Raw genomic sequence first — 17222 nt, 5'->3', positions numbered from 1 at the left:
ACAAGGCTCTCCCTCTTCTCTCATTTTCACTGTGGGCTTGGGTCAGTCTTCTGCTGCCCACCTTCCCAACCACAGCTCTGTCCCCAGGTGTGCCACACACATCTCTCACTGCCTCTGAGGACGCTTACTTGGTCAAGGACAAGGCTTATCACCAAGCTCATTGTCCTTCCAGACCTTGGGGAAATTGCTTACCAGAGGTTTGTCACCAAAGCAGTCTGATCCTTTCCTTCACCTCAGGGGGTGGGGGTGGAGGCAGAGTGAGTCCTTTGTGTCTTCCAGGGAAAGGGAACATAAATCAACAGAAGCTCCCCTCTTCGTGCCCCTCCTCAGCACCATGGAATGCTCAGTCCCACTCTCACCATCCTTGCCAGTCTGGGAGGGCCCTCCTGGCCCCGGTGTGGCGGGCCCAGTTGGGAGTGAGCCGGAATTCCCCAGGGACAAAGCCCTGATTCACCATCTGGAGTCCTGACATAGCCGCCCCCTCTGGATTCCTGGGGGGTCAGTAAACAAACAGGGTGACAGATCCCGCCTCCTGGCCTGGCTCAGCTTTGCCCACCCTCCCTGAGGGAGCCTGCTCAGAGCCTGTCAGGACTCTGCCTTTAGCTCACCAGGCACTGGGTCCAGATTTGTGTGGAGGGATCATCATGGAGCTGTCCAGTCCTGCAACTGGGTCCCCAGGCGGCACAGGTAGGGTCCGCTCCCAGGGACGCAAGGCAACTGCACTCAGAGCTTTGCCCCAGAGCCTGGCTGCTCTCCCGCTTCTCCTTCCGTGTGTGGCTGCGAGCTGTGGGTTCTTTTTTAAATCTTGAATATTTTTTATTCTATAGATTGGGCATCATTAATTTTATCAACAGATATTTATTAAGCACCTACTGTGTGTTAAGCACTTCGAGCCGTGGTCTGAATGGGATGATTGGTTTCCCAACTTCCTGAGAGTCTTGTGTGGGGAGGAGGTATGGTTTGGGGGCAAGGGGAGACAAGAGGAGGTTCAGCCACCAGGACCGTGTGCTTTCCACAGGAGGTGAGGAGGTAGACAGGCAGGCAGGCAGGTGGGTTTCCCGAGGCTGAGATTTCCTCTCCACACTCCCCTGCTCTCCACCCCCTTCTGCCCCTGGCTGCGCAGGTTTGGCACTGCATTGAAGGTAGCTAACTCCTGAAGGGCTACTTGGCACAACCCACACTCCCCCAAACCCCACAATACCCTACAGGGTGAGCAAGTGACGGGCTCTGAACTTGACGGCCCAAGGCGAGACTTTGGCAGGCTCCACGGCTGGTCCTCTTAGCTGTCGACTCTGGTCAGAGTCCTTTGGAGATCAGGACCCAAAATGCTGCTTTAGCCCTTTCTCAACCCGTGGAAGATGAACAGTGCTCTTTAGGACCCTTTCCAGCCTTCCTGACTGTGGCGGAAAATGTGAGCGGGGAAGAGGAAGAGGGAGCACCAAGGCCTAGATTCACTTGGAACTAGGACATCATCTACTACTGATGGCTCTCTCTGGCTGCTCTCTCTCTCTCTCTTTCTCTCTCTCTGGAACTTTGTGGGACAGCCCTTCAGCTTTCTTTTCTAGAAGGTTGGCTAAACTGTGGGACACTGAAGTAAGAGTTGCAGCTCACCTTGAATGTCATGGTTGCCTATGTTTGGGCAATTCTGAGCAGCTCTTATCTAACACAAATACGTCTAGGGTCCCATCTGGGCAGTAATCCTGGCACAATTTGCAATAATAAGAGTGATAATGATAGGAGTCAGCAGTTAAAAGTGACCGACCTGTACCAAGAGAGGACCTTGCCATGAACAGAGCCATGGAGTCATCCTTCCTCTCAACCCCCACCCCTGAACACACCCCAGAGCCAGCCCTTCTCTCCCTCTGTTCACACTTGTCCCACGCTTGACTTGGTGCAGACCAGGGTGTGGCACACTCCAGGGCTCACAGAGGTGCCTGTGTTTCTGTCCAGGTTAGAGCTGCTGCCAGCACCCCTGCGCCTCCTCATGATGGTGCTGGGGTGCCCTACCTAAGCCCAAAGCTATTCAACGGGTCTGTTGGTGCCGCTGGACCCCTGGAACCACCAGCCATGAATCTGTGTTGGAATGAAATCAAAAAGAAGTCGCACAGCCTCCGGTAAGGCCTGGCCCCTCGAAACAGGGGCTTTAGGGAGTTGTCTGGGAAGGTGTTGGGCTCCTCTTGCTGCTGTAGCTCATCATCCTCTTCTCAGCCTTCTCGTCAGCCTCACCCTCTGTTTCTCCTCCTTTTCCTTCTCTGGAACTGGGGGAAGAACACTGGGTCAGAAGTCAGGGGACTTGGATTTGAACCTCAGTCTTGAATAGCTGTGTCACCTTGCATAATTGGTTTGAGTAACCTCTGAATTTTAGCTTCCACTTGTTTGTATTTTTTAAGGAAAAAAAATGAGTAGAAGAATAATAGATGTCCTAACTATCTCCCAGTGTTGTTGTGAGGACTCAAATAAGATATGAAAATGCTTTCTGAACTTAAATGTATAAGTTCAGATGTATAAATGGAGGATATGATTACTGCCTCCCCCTCTTCCTCTCATAACTGTCCTCCATCTTGGTAGATCTCATCTACTCTCTTTCCCATCTTTTTATCCCTCTATTCCTGTCTATTGCTTATCACCCACCCATGCCTCCCCAAAGTAAGGGCGAATCAGTAAGAGCCTGCAGGCAATTTCTGTATCAGTTGTTCCTCTTTCCTCTACCCTTCTCTATAACCCCTGCCGCCCCCACCCCCCACCCACACTTTTCCTTTCTACTTCCTATCATCAAAGACCAAGCTCCTGGCTTCTGGTGGGTTCTGGCGGGGATGAAGAGTGTGGAGAAGTTGAAAGAATGCAGGCTCTGGAATCAGACAAACCTGAGTTCAAATCATCGCTGTACCAGTGACTTAACTGTGTGACCTTGGACAAATTACTTAACCTCTCTGGGTAATAGCAGTGCCTACCTCACAAGGTTGCTCTGAGAATTAGTGGAAGCAAAAATGTAGTAAAAGGCTTGGCCCACGTGGTAGGGACGCAAGGACTAGTTAGCACTGTCGGCTGAGGGGAATGGGCTCGATGGATGCACACAGCCTGGGCTGGCCTCTGGCTTCCTACCACTTGGACCTCAGCTCATGGCTCATTTGTGGGGGAAGGCAAGCAGAGGTGATTATGCGGTACCCATTTTCCTCCTTCCATATATCAAACTTCCAGTCTATGTTGTCCTCATCCTTTGGGACCCCTGGGCTGCTTGTATTTGTATGCAGCCTCACACACGTGCGTGCCCAAACTCAGCCACCTGACGCGCCCTTTCCACCTACTGCATCCGCTTCTGCTCAGAAGGCAGCCTCCAAGAAGCCTCTGAGGATGAGCAGTTTGGCATGACTTGAGGTCCTCTAGGACAAGAGGGCAACCAGACAGCTGTCACCTCTAATGGCCTTGCTCAGTTCGCTACCCTTCCCAGCGTGATGCTGGACACTCAACTGAATTAGCTGACGTCTGCCAAGTGTTTTGGTACCGTACTCCCTCTGGAGGTGCCTTGGGAGCCTTTGTGGGTGGGTCAGAGGGAGGGCTCTGGGCCTCCTCCCACTTCAACCAGAGCAGCACCTCTTTCATCTGTTTATATATTAAGGTTCCACATATGTATTTGTTGGGGAAAAATGTTTTGCAACTTAACAAGAGGATTGAAAATCACTGGTCTTACCATTGTGTGCAGCGCCCGCCTAGAGGCCTTCTCAGATCACAGTGGAAAGCTTCAGCTCCCTCTCCAAGAGATTATTGACTGGCTCAGCCAAAAGGATGAGGAATTGTCAGCTCAGCTGCCCCTACAAGGGGATGTGGCCCTGGTGCAACAGGAGAAGGAGACGCACGCGGTAGGTTAGAGTTACAGAGGCCGTGGTGTGTAGCCTCTCCATCGGGAAGGGATCTCTTCTGCAACACCCTGACTGATGGATGCCCAGTCTCTGCTTAGATGCTTAAAGTCACAGGAAGCTGTGTACAGTCCTACTGGTCTGTGGATAGTACTCCAGAGAATAAGTCAAATCTTTCCCCTCTATTCTTCCCATCAAATATTGACCTCCCTTAAAATTCTGCGCTGATTTGTAATGGGGATATGGGAATGAACATAATATAATATTAAGTGAAAAAACACAGGATACAAAACTATATACAGGTGGATCTCAACTGTATAAAAATCAATATAGATATGTATGTATGTATACACATGTATACAAACAGAAGAAGAAACTGTATCAAAATCTTCACAATGGTTAAATCCAAGTGATGAAATCAGAGTTCTTTTTAACTTTCTTCTTCATACTTTTCTGAGATTTCTAAGATTTCTGTGACATATATTACCTCTATAATCAGAAAATAACAACATGCTTCTTAAAATGAATCCAGAATGCACCGGAAGGAATGATAATTATGTGATGTGACAGAGGTGTTAGCTAATGGCAATCATATTACATAAATGTTTGAAATCAGTATATTGTGCACCTTAAACTTATGCAATGTTATATATCATTTATGTCTCAATTTAAAAGATGAATGCAGAACGGAATACCATACAACAAGAAAATAAACTATAAATGTGTGCCACAGCATGGATACATCTTAAAGACAATATGCTGAGTGAAAAAAGAGCCAAATACAAACAAGAGCACACATTGTATGATTCCATTTATATAAAGTTAAAAAATGGGCAAAATTAATCGGTGGTGTTACAAGTCAGGATAGTGGTTACCTTGGGGGAGGGGGGAATGAGAGAGTGACCAGAAGGGGTCATGAGGGAGCCTTCCAGGATGCTGGTGGAGTTCTGTTTCTTTATCTCAGTACTGGTTATAGAGATTGAATCACTTTATGGAAAGTCATTGAGCTGTACGCTTTTGATTTGTATACTCTTATTGGTGTATATTTCAACAAAAAAACTAATTAAAATTTTAATATAAATCTTGCCCATCCTGGCTTTGATTTCTCTAAGCCCCTCACAGAGGACTTTCTGAGTCTTCCAGAAAACCAAGATTCCCAGAACCAAATCCCCACATTTCACTCTACCCTGTGGCATAGACAGACCCATTTCAGAGTAAATAGACCTTCCAGTGTCAGAGTTATTCTTCTGCCTAAGGAGAAGACTGCTCTTCTTTAGTCTGAGTAGCCCAAAGATACAGGATAACGCAAAAGGATCAAGCTGCACTGAGGAGAAGAAAGATTGTCAATTGCAGGATGGATTTCAAAGCAATTGAAAGACTTTCCTTCCCCATTGACCATGTTGCTAACTTCACAGGCCTTTATGGAAGATGTCAAGTCTCGGGGCCCCTATATCTACTCTGTGTTGGAGTCAGCTCAGGCCTTCCTGTCCCAGCACCCATTTGATGAATTAGAGGAGCCTCGCTCTGAGAGCAAAGGTGGGTGATCTTCCCCTCTTTCATCTTCTTCTTGAGCTGTGAACCATTAAACACCTTCCTGCCCTCCCCAAACTCATTTTCTCAACTGTTACCTAGGAGGATAATTTTCTCCTGGGAGTCCAAAGTTAGGAAGAAGCCAGATTCACACTATAAGATAAAGCAAAGAGAACAGAGCCCGGAGCAGGGGAGATGACCGTGTGGCCTAAAGCTGTATGTAGCTCTCTGGAGCATCATGTGTGGCCATTTAATAAGGCATGAAAAAGAAAAAAAAAGACTCAAATGCATTAAACTAACTCAGTAAGTAAAAGTAGTAGTATGTCCTTTAAAAGCATACTGCTTTATTACAACATAGAGAGGCATGTGGCACTGCTATAATCAACCAGAAAATAAAAAAAAACCTTTCAAAAAATTCTAAAAGGTTTGGTGATTGCATTTGAAAAGAAAAATGATTGTGGCTCTTTAATTCTGACCCTGGTGAGTTCTGGCCCTCTTTCATCAATAGAGCCGGTCACTGTAGGTCTAGGTTTAAATAAGGCAGCAGGGTGGGATCCGTGGTGCTCAGGTCTGAGTGGTGGCCCAGCATGCCCTCTTCTCCAGAAAGAGGCTTCAACCCTCTGAGATTGGTTATGTATAGCCTGAAAGGACCCTTTGTTAATGCAGCCCTTTGTCAATGCTGTTGACCCTCTCAGTTTACCTCGAGCCCCTCCTACTGAGTACTAACTAGTACTCAATTTACTGTCCAATGGGCCTCAGATAGAATGAGCTCAAGAGAGCAGGACAATTCCAATTAGTCTGGAGTTTGGGGGCTCTGAATATACTTCTGAGGGGAGATCTGAGGGAGGAAGAGGAAACTTACAATTTAGGAGCCTAGGTGGAAAGGCTGGGCAAATTATACTAACCTCTCCTTTGTTGGGTCTTCATAAAATACCTCCCTTTTTCGGAAGGAAGTGGGCAGCAGACACTAATGCAAAATCGCATTCCAAGGTCATGTGAATAGGACTCAATGATTTGTCTCACTACACATCTTAAATATTTTACTCACTCTTTACCTTGCCCATTTTTTAAGAATATGAGGAAATCCTCATGATATAATAAGTGGAAAACACTAGTATGGTCTCCTGACTGTGGTGGTGGGTCCATGAACCTACACATGTGATAAAATCGCATAGAGCAAAACACACACACACACACACACACACACACACACACACAGAGAGAGAGAGAGAGAAATGAGTACAAGTAAAATTGGGGAGGTCTGAACAAAATTGGTGAATTATGTCAATGTCAATATCCTGGTTGTGATATTATACTATAGTTTTGCAAGATGTTACTATTTGGGGAAACTTGCTAAAGGGTACATGAGATCTCTGTATTCTTTCTTTCTTTCTTTCTTTTTTAAAGAATTTAGGCAGGAGCTGGAAGTGATGTGAGACCACAGGAAAGCTTTATTTATTTATTTAAATTTATTTTTGGCTGCGTTGGGTCTTTGTTGCTGCGTGCAGGCTTTCTCTAGCTGCGGCAAGTGGGGGCTACTCTTCATTGCGGTGCGCAGGCTCTAGGCACGTGGGCTTCAGTAGTTGTGTCCCGTGGGCTCTAGAGTGCAGGATCAGTAGTTGTGGTGCACAGGCTTAGTTGCTCCGCGGCATGTGGGATCTTCCTGCACCAGGGATCAAACCCATGTCCCCTGCATTGGCAGGCGGATTCTTAACCACTGTGCCACCAAGGAAGTCCCTCTGTATTATTTCTTATAATTGTATGTGAATCTACAATGAACTCAAAATAAAAATTTTAATTTTTTAAAAAGCTGAATCTTCAAAAGGAGCTCAACTATGAAAAAATGCATTTTTGTGTGTGTGAATATATATACACACGTACATGCACACACACACACATTTTACAAAGGGCTATCTGTCTCTGTCTTTCCATGGCTATCCTTGCCTGGCTGGCCTGACTTGACTTCGTGCCTGCCCTTGCAGATACCTCTCCCAGACAGCGGATCCAGAATCTTAGCCGCTTTGTGTGGAAGCAGGCAACGGTGGCCAGTGAACTATGGGAGAAGCTGACAGCCCGCTGTGTGGACCAGCACCGCCACATTGAGCGCACTCTGGAGCAGCTGTTGGAGATCCAAGGGGCAATGGAGGAATTAAGCGCGACTCTGACTCAGGCCGAGGGAGTCCGAGCCACTTGGGAGCCCATTGGGGATCTCTTCATTGATTCACTTCCTGAGCACATCCAGGCTCTTAAGGTATGCAGGCCCCCTCCTGTGGCTACAGTCCACCCCGGGACCAGATGTTCCTCCCAGACCCTGACAGTGTTCCTGCTGCTGAGGCTCCATTGTTGCCCTGAACTTCAATAGAGTCTGTCCCAGTTTCTGTGCTAGATTTGGGGGCTGGTTTAGCTGAAGTCTCCTCTGTCCTTCTACTGGCTTCTCTTTCCCTGGTGTCTTCTGAGAGTAGAAAAGGAAGAAGATAAGGACAATGCCCCCCCCCCACACCTTAGTCTGGTTGCCCTAATAGGCAAGCACTGAGGTTGTGCTATTAAAACAAAATGACTAATGGTTCCTCTTTCCTATTTTCTACCTACTGTGGCACTTGGGTTTTGGTTCTATAGCTATTCAAAGAAGAATTCTTCCCCATGAAAGATGGAGTGAAGTTGGTGAATGATCTGGCCCATCAACTTGCCATTTCTGATGTGCACTTGTCAATGGAGAACTCCCGGGCCCTGGAGCAGATCAACATCCGGTGGAAACAGCTACAGGTAAAAGAGAAGCCTGGAGTGAGGCATGAGGAAAAGGCTTGGTATAACTAGGCTTGGAGGGCAACTTACCCAGGCCCAAAGGAAGTGAAGGGGCATTGAAATGGAATCTATGTGGAGAAAGAGTTGTAGAGAATTTGGGGCTAGGAAACAGGCTTCTCAACCTCTAAACTGCAGGAAGTGATTAAAATGGTCTGAGAGGGGCCTGTCTGCCCCTCAGGGTAGACAGGGGCAGATGAAGGGTGTCTGTGACCTGGAATTAGGGATGCTCTTCTCTGACCCCTGGGAGTGCCATGGGAAGGCTAGGATTTGGGTGAATGTTAGGAGGATCTGGAACTGAAGAGGCAGCCTCTGAGGGAATTCACAGAGATTGCCAGAGGCATGTGGAAATCCTACCCTGGATATCTGAAATGAGTCCACTGACTTCTTGCATCTTCTTTCCATAGGTGTCAGTTGGTGAGAGACTTAAGCAGCTCCAGGATGCCCACCGGGACTTTGGGCCTGGGTCACAGCACTTCCTCTCCTGTATGTGAGACAAACTGGGCTTCACTTGGTAGAAACTCAGCCACCTTCCAAGAGGGTCTACTCTTGTCCCTTGGGGGCCTAGTGGGAGCGGAGTGTACCTTGGCATCTAAGAAGCAGTAGGATAAAACAGTGTAGTGTAGTGGTTAAAAGGACAGGCTCTTGAGTCAGAGAGACCTGGATCTGAGTCACAGCTGCTCGACTTTATATCTTTGCAAGCTTGAAAAAAATAGCTTAACCTTTTTGAACCTCAATTTTCCCATATGTAAAAAGAGGGAAAATATTACATAGCTGGTAGAATTATGGGAATTAAATGACTTTATTGTTCCAACAATATTTCTTGATGGCCTACTGTGGGCCAGGTACTGTTCTAGGTACTGGGGCTACATCAGTGAACAAAATAGACAAAAATCCTTGGACGTGGAGAGCTTACATTCTACAGGAGGAAGCCAGACCATAAACAAATAAGTAAAATATATATAAAGTCAATCGGTGACAAGTGCTATGGAAAAAAAGTAAAGCAGGGAAGACGTGAATTAGGGAGTGCTGGACTTAATGAGGGAGGCAACTGAGTGGAAACCTCAAGGAGGTGAAGGAATGAGCCATGTGGATATCTTAGGGAAGAGCAGAGGGAACAACAACTTCCAGGACCTTAAGGCAGGGGCATACCTGAGGAACAGCAAGGAGGCCAGTGTAGAAGTGAGTGATGAGGGGAGAGAGCAAGAGGTCAGAATGGGAGCAGGAGGCCAGAGCATGGAGGGCCTGGAGGGCTATGGTAAAAACTTGGGATTTTATTCTGAATGGAATGGAGAACGATTGCAGGGATTTGAGCAGAGGGATGACATGATCCGACTTATGTTTTAACAGAGTGTTGGGGGGCAAGAGTGGGAGGAAGGAGACCTATTAGGATGCATATTGCAACAATCTAGATGAGGGATGATGGTGACCCAGATCAGGGTGGCAGCAGTGGAGATAGTGGAAATGTACAGATATGAAAATTAGATATGCACACAGAGCATTCAGCAGAGTATCTGTCACATAGCAGGAACTTAATCAATGTTAATGGTGATTAGAACTATTGAATTATAATCACTGGCATGCAGATATACCTGCAGAGGGCTCTTGTACCCAGGGAAACTGCAATGAGGAGGTTCGCCAGGTGACTGAGCCTCTCCTGGAGCATCCGGATGTTAAAGACACAGAGTAGAGAGAGATATCCTTTCCCAGAGTTCCTCACCAGAGAGGAGTGAGCAGTCCCATTCCCCATTGTCCCACAGGACTGAGAAGCTTGACCTTCTGGGGGAAGGGCTTTGAGCCCCATGAGGAAAGTAGAGTCCACTTCATATCCACAGCAGCACACCAGCTGCCTTCTGCTGAATGGATAAAATGGCAGACAGCTCAGGGAGAAGATAGGGTGGCCAAGGCCACCTGTTCATGCCCTTGTCATGTCTCTGGCACATGAGGGTATCAGTGACAACCTCTTCTCCTTCCCTCACTCAAACGTCAGGGAGAGAAGTGTGTTCCTTAAAAGTGTATACCTCAAGCTCAGGGGCTGTTAAGAGCTGGCAATGAGAGTCAGGCATCCCCTTTTGGGCTTAATTACTTCTTTGAGAGGATAGAGCAGGGGAGTAACCAGGGGCTTGAAGAGCATTAGTGGTCAGCTTCTTTCTCTTTCTCTTCTCCCTCACCAGCCTCTGTTCAGGTTCCTTGGGAAAGAGCAATTTCACCCAATAAAGTTCCCTACTATATCAAGTGAGTGACCATCTGAATCGGAAATGGGTCAGTCACCTGCCCACCCCCTCCTTTTCCTGTCTTTTTTCTATCTATCCCTCTCACCCCTTACCTGTTGGGATTCCTCCATCCACTCCAGTTTTTCCTCCTACTCATCTCAAGAGCTCAAGATTCTACCTGGTAAAGGTGAACCCTTGTGCTTTGGGATCCTCAGGGTTCACCCTCAGATCCTGTTGCTCCTTGCATCCAACCTATTGCTGAGGGGTGTGTGCATGTGTGTTTGAGGGGTTGGGGGGTGGTATAGACCCTGGCACTATTGATGCTTTTATTTGTAGCCACCAGGCTCAGACCACATGCTGGGATCATCCCAAGATGACTGAGTTATACCAAACCCTAGGTAAGAATTCAAGTTTCCTCTATAGTGTGGAGATCTATACAGTTGCCTTTGTCCTATAAGAATATAAGGGAGTAGTATTCCATTGTGTGTGTGTGTGTGTGTGTGTGTGTGTGTGTGTGTGTGTGTGTGTGTGTGTGTTTATATATATATACCATATCCTATTTATTCATTCATCTGTCTACAGGCACTTAGGTTTTTTTCATGTCTTGGCTATTGTAAATAGTGCTGTGATGAACATAGGAGTGCATATATCCTTTTGAATTAGTGTTTTTATATTCTTTGAATAAATACCCAGAAGTGGGATAGCTGGATCACACACACACACACACACACACACACACACACACACACACTCAGCCATAAGAAAGATGAAATCTTGCCACATGTGACAATACGGATGGACCTTGAGGATATTATGCTGAGTGACATGAGTAGAAAGACAAATACCATATGATTCCATTTATATGTGGAATATAAAAAGAGACAATCAAAATAAATGAACAAAACAAAAACAAACACATAAATACCGAGAACAGAGTAGTGGTTACCAGAGAGGAAAGGGTAGGGGGAAGTTGAAATGGGTAAAGGGGTTCAACTGTATGGTGACAGATGGAAATTAAATCTTGGTGGTGAGCACTTTGTAGGGTATACAGCAGTAGAAATAAAATTTTGTTCACATGAAAGTTACAAAATGTTATAAACCAATGTTATCTCAATAAAAAATAAATTAAAAAAAATAGAAGGGAATCCTATTCAACAAGCAGGTGAGGGTGGAAGTAAGTGCTTGTGCTTTTTCCAGTAGCCTTCTTTCCTTTCCCCTCTGCACCTCCCTCAACTGGAAGCTCTATACTCTTCCTGAACGATTTTATCATCACATTAGGTAATTATGCTTATAGATGTGTACTAGAGCTTCTTTGAAAGATACTATCCAGGCTACGAATATGACGCTCATGTGCTTTATCTTTGACTGCCAAGAGAGACTCACTATTATGTTGTAAATTTTACCCATGTTGATGCATGTGACTATAGTTCATTCATTTTCACTGCCATGGAGTGTTCCATTGTATATACCACAGGTTCCTCAACCATTCTACTGTTAATGGACATTTCGGTCATTTCTAGTTTGGAGCTAACAAGAACTATGCTGCTTGGTCAAACAAACAAACAAAACATGTGAAAATCACTGCTCTAGGATATATAGCTGGCTGGGTCATAGAATATATGAATGTTCAATTTTACTAGGTAATACCAAGTTGTTTTCCAGTGTGATTGTATCAGTTTACACTTTCACCAGCAATTCTCATTCATCCATTTCTTTGCTGACACTTGCTATTGTCAGACTTTTATTTTTTGCCAATCTGGCAGGTGTAACATGGTATCTTGTTGTGGTTTTAATTTGCATTTCCGTGATCTGAGTGGATCTCTTTCCATTCTCTGCAGCTGATCTGAACAACATTAAGTTCTCAGCTTACCGCACTGCCATGAAGCTACGCAGAGTCCAGAAGGCACTGCGTCGTAAGTCTCCTATTACACTTCCCTTATAGCCTTCATCCCACTCCTACCCTTCCTCATCTGTTGACTGTTTCCCACTTTCATCCCACCTGTCCAGTGTTGTAGATTGGCTTTGTGGGGACTCTCCAAAGGCTGGGATATGCTGGCTGTGGACACCTGATTTTTCCAGGGCCCTTCTATTTTCCCCAACCCCCAGACTTATTTCCAAATTAACGCACAGCTATCCTCTTCCTTTTACCTTCTTCCCTGCCCAAAACGGATAATCAAGCAAGTGTTTTATGGCAAGAAGTATCCCAGCAAATGGTTTGGAGCCACTGGAGGCTTGTTCTTTCACCATCTTGGGGTTATTGGATGTAGCAGCAGAACTGTTGAAGCAAATGCCAGTGGTTAGGGGACAACATGGCTGCAGATATAATGTGCCTTCTGTCTTTTCTCTGAGACACTGTCCATTCAGTCTTCCTGGACCAGGTTATCTGGCTAGGCTGATTCCAGCATTGGAGGTAGTTAAAAAATCCTCCTGAGTTATGTCACATTTACCCAGGCATACCTGAGCCTTCATAACCAGTGTCTAGGTTTTCAGAATGAGGTTCACAGACCAACTTATTTGCAGTTGAAATGCATGTAAAGACAAAGAAAGTTTAAAATAATGGTATTCAACCCCTGGGAATTTACCCAAATCCCACCATCTTCTTGAAACTGATGTCAAGAAACATTTGGGTATAGAAACATTTGGGGTTAATTTAGGGGGCCTTCTGCTGCCTTCTCCTTACTTGGGTTGAGGGTCTTGGTAAACGGCAAGCTTGTTTCATACTTACAAATGGTTAGTCTGGAGATTGAGTCAGATTTGGTGATGCTGGTGGCAATATCTTCCTGTCTAGTCCCTGGGGTTCTACTTTTGGCTATACTTTCTCCTTCTCTCCTTTCCTTCCCAGTGGACCTGGTAACTTTAACCACAGCCCTGGAGATCTTCAATGAGCATGATCTGCAGGCCAGTGAGCATGTAATGGATGTGGTGGAGGTCATTCACTGCCTGACTGCCTTATATGAACGACTGGAGGAGGAAAGAGGCATCCTTGTCAACGTGCCACTCTGTGTGGACATGAGCCTCAACTGGCTCCTCAATGTTTTTGATAGGTAAGGGCTTGCAGTCCTGACAGCCTCCATGGTGAAATTCAGTGGGACATCTGGAGTGGGCATGGTGGGAAGGAATTGCTCCCCTGGTGCACTTGGACTCAGCTCAGCTTGGGGCATGTCTGGCACAGAGCCCTGCTGGGATCAACCCTGTGAGGGACATGACTGCCAAGATGTTAACCCTTTATAGATATTCATATTCTCAGTCTCTTCTTTTAAACCTAGTGGTCGCAGTGGAAAGATGCGGGCATTGTCCTTTAAGACTGGCATTGCATGCCTGTGTGGCACAGAAGTGAAGGAAAAACTGCAGTGTGAGTACAACTCCAAAGTTTGGAGTAGAGTTGTGTGGAGGGAGAGGTGTGGTGGGAGGAAGAAAAGTCTAAGATAAGCAGAAGATGAGTCTTATGACTCAGCAAAGGGCTACTCAGGCTACCTTGTAATGCTTCCTGGTCCAAACTATTGCAAAGAATCCACAACAGCCAAAGGCCAAGATGGGTCTAAGGCCTGTTATTATTCCCACTGTTACTCCAAGGGCATTGGTTTCTTCTGATCTGGTGTAATTACTTGATGGGGATCTGAGTTGGGATCCTGGGATACCCAGGACCTGGACTTTCTAGTTCCATTTCCCTTTGGCCTATCAGGCTTAGCCCTCTCCCAATCTGAAGCTCAAACCACATCACGCAAATGTGGAAGAGGACAGTTTTATTGTTTACGAGGCAGGTGTGTGCTGGTTTTTATAAATGGAATGGTTTTTACTATATAATACATCACTGAGAATTGTTCAATTTACCCTGACTGTCAAAAGCTTTGAAAGGCATTTATAGTTTTGGGGGTTTCCTGAGAATCTGCATCATCAACACAGGCATCTGAAATAGAATAAAAAACTATACATTAATTAAAAAAAAACTACATCACACATTCTGTTGGAGACTTCCCATGTGATAACGTGGGTGGTGTGCAATAATCCCCATTATCTGGGAAGTGGACAACATGTAATTCTGTAGGTTTGAACCTCTCTGGTGTACAGTACCTTTGCTTTCCCCTCCATCCTCCATCATTTGTACAGCATTTTGCATTTTTCTGCAACAGCATCATTAGTGTCAAGTGTTTAATGTGCGTTGACCACTGTGCTACATGTGGTGAGTACAAGGTCCAGTTAGACATGGTCCCTGCCTCAAGTGGTTTATAGTCCAGAAGAGGATACAGAAGTACACAGAAAGCATTTTTTAGAGTGCTAATTAGAATAATCTGAATGGCAAAGGATATGTGCTATATCAGATCACAGAAGAGTGAGGACAGCCGTCTAGGAAAGATTTACAGGGAAGAAGACTTTTCAAAGTATGTTCATATCTATGATATAATTTATTTCTCCCAATGTTCCTTTGAGACGGGATGGACAGTGATGATTTAGTCTCCATTTATAAGTAAGGAAACTGCAGCATAGAGTGGTTCATGACTTACCCAAGGTTTCACAAGCTAGTCAGTAATGGATCCAGAAATAAACCCCAGGCCCTCTGCCTTTTGGTTTTGTTCCATTTCTGGGCCTTAGGTGAGGTATGAAACGGACAGACAAGAACCTCTGGAGGAGGTTTTCTAAAGTTGGGGTGGGACGGGGGAGTTCCCACAAGGGCAGATATAGACCATGCTCAAATATATAAGTACCATAGTCTGTTCCACAATGATTTAGAGTGAATTCTTAGATGATCAAATGTTTTGAATTATCCCCTTTTTTTGGATTATCCATGCCAGTGTTTCTTTTCATTTGTGTGGATAACTGAGAGATTACTGCAGTATCAGACTACATGGGCTACATGAACAAGAGGGGATAGGGCAGACTGACTGCAACTCATATTCAGGCACCCTTGAATCCCACACCCCTTCATCTTTCTTCTTGAGACTTTGTTTTCCCAGCAGTGTCATATCTGTGTCTGGCACCGCTCTCACACACAGCTTGCTCTCTGTCTTCACCCCTCTCTCCCCTTCTCTTTCTGACGCTCTCTGTCTTTGTGTCTGACTCACTTTTTTCTCTCTGAACCCAGAGGAGTGCTGCTTTTAGAACACCTGGACTTCTAGAAGGTCAGGGATGGACCTTTAGGTATTCCAATTTCAAAAGTCATTAGCTAAGTCAATGTGCTCTTTCCCTGTCTTCTTTTTCTGTTCTTTCTCCCCACACCAATTCTCTGGCCATTCCTGTATCGGGCTTGGCCATGACTTACGGTGGGGCCAGCAGACCTCTTCAGCCAAGTGGCCAACTCAGGCAGCCAGTGTGACCAACGCCACCTTGGTGTCCTGCTTCATGAAGCCATTCAGGTGCCCCGTCAGCTGGGGGAAGTGGCGGCCTTTGGGGGCAGCAACGTGGAGCCCAGCGTCCGTAGTTGCTTCCGTTTTGTGAGTATGGAACTGGGGAGGGAGGAAAGGAGGAATGATGGGACAGACGGTGGGAAGAAGGGAGGGAGGACTGAGAGCTGGGCTTTTGATCTGAAGTACTCAGATGCAAGGGAGTTTGTTGGGCTGGAGCGACAGGGCAGAGGGTTCTCTGGGCTTTTAGGGTCAGAGTCCTGAGGGGAAGGCACCAGGTCAACTAGGACAGGGTAGAAGGTGGACACCTCTGGAGAACAGTCTAACCCAGAGTCCAACCAGGTCTTGCTGTTTCTCCTCCTCCCCTGAGGGCTGCCATTCTGGGCACAAGACACTGGGCCTCAGACATCACTACTGGGCTTCTTGTTTCTCTAGAGCACTGGGAAGCCAGTCATTGAAGTTGCACAGTTCCTGGAATGGGTCAACTTGGAGCCCCAGTCCATGGTGTGGCTGGCTGTTCTGCATCGGGTCACCATTGCTGAACAAGTGAAGCATCAGACCAAGTGCTCTATCTGTAGGCAGTGCCCCATCAAAGGTTTCAGGTAGGGAAAGCAATACCTGCTGGAGTGATACTAATAATAAATAGGCCATGTTACATATAAACCATACATTGCAAAACAGGGCATTACATAATTATATAATTACAATTAATCTATTGTATGTTGTGATATACTGTTATAATCCTTTCTACTGCAGAATGTTTAACTTTTAAAAAACTCAAAAATGATGAAATTTTTTTCTGTTAGTTGTGTTATGAAGTATTCAGACCTATAAAAATGTATAGAGAAGCAAAAGGGGGTGGGGTGGGAGAACAGCACAGAAAGGGAAGTAATTTGTTCATTGTTTCTCAGGGAGCATTAAGTAGAACCCGGAAGCCCCAGCATCCTGACATATGAGAACACCTACGCACCAAAATGTGTGCTGGCAAATGTGCTACTCTCTAGAGAGCAAAAGAGAAACGTGATATAGCATTGGCTAATTTCCATGATGTAAATACTCCCACTGTGGCCAGTGTCAGGCTACCCATAGGAGGTCAGGAAGAGACATACAGTTGCACACCATTTATAGTATTTCCACCACCAGGTATAACAGATGTAGACAACCTCGAGAGCATAGATAATAGTGAAATAAGAAGTGATGAGTTTGAGTATTTATTACCTTTGTTTTTAATACCATTTGCTTAATTGTGAGTTTATACAATTTAATTTTTAAATAATGGCTATATTTAACAACTGGCTTGGAAAATTCCTGAAATTTTAACAACCAGCTCTCGTGAGCTTGTATGAGCAGGCTCCAGCGCCCCATGGTGGGCACCCACCATCAAGCTGAAGAAACAAACAATATTTTACAATATATTTATATATATTATATAATATATTTATATATCTACGAATTTATATATTATATACATATTTTATATAATATAT

General features: G+C 45.5%; 1 protein-coding gene across 2 annotated transcripts in view; it reads left to right on the top strand.

Moving 5' to 3' along the window:
• The window catches only part of DRP2 (dystrophin related protein 2), a 46410-nt gene that overhangs the window by 19968 nt on the left and 9220 nt on the right, over positions 1-17222 (top strand). The window contains exons 3-15 of one of the 2 annotated variants that reach the window (XM_019932250.2): positions 1951-2114; positions 3701-3857; positions 5270-5390; positions 7367-7635; positions 8001-8147; positions 8591-8669; positions 10358-10418; positions 10733-10794; positions 12235-12309; positions 13239-13440; positions 13663-13748; positions 15668-15825; positions 16171-16337. In XM_019932250.2, coding sequence (XP_019787809.1) covers positions 1951-2114; positions 3701-3857; positions 5270-5390; positions 7367-7635; positions 8001-8147; positions 8591-8669; positions 10358-10418; positions 10733-10794; positions 12235-12309; positions 13239-13440; positions 13663-13748; positions 15668-15825; positions 16171-16337 — 1748 coding nt within the window. Of the gene's footprint in view, positions 1-1950; positions 2115-2846; positions 3858-5269; positions 5391-7366; positions 7636-8000; positions 8148-8590; positions 8670-10357; positions 10419-10732; positions 10795-12234; positions 12310-13238; positions 13441-13662; positions 13749-15667; positions 15826-16170; positions 16338-17222 lie in introns of those variants that run through there. The other variant, XM_073798765.1, reaches the window with a different exon arrangement.

The sequence above is a fragment of the Tursiops truncatus genome, chromosome X, assembly GCF_011762595.2.
Source record: "Tursiops truncatus isolate mTurTru1 chromosome X, mTurTru1.mat.Y, whole genome shotgun sequence".
Classification (NCBI taxonomy): Eukaryota; Metazoa; Chordata; class Mammalia; order Artiodactyla; family Delphinidae; genus Tursiops; species Tursiops truncatus.
This window is presented reverse-complemented; position numbering and strand designations above follow the sequence as displayed.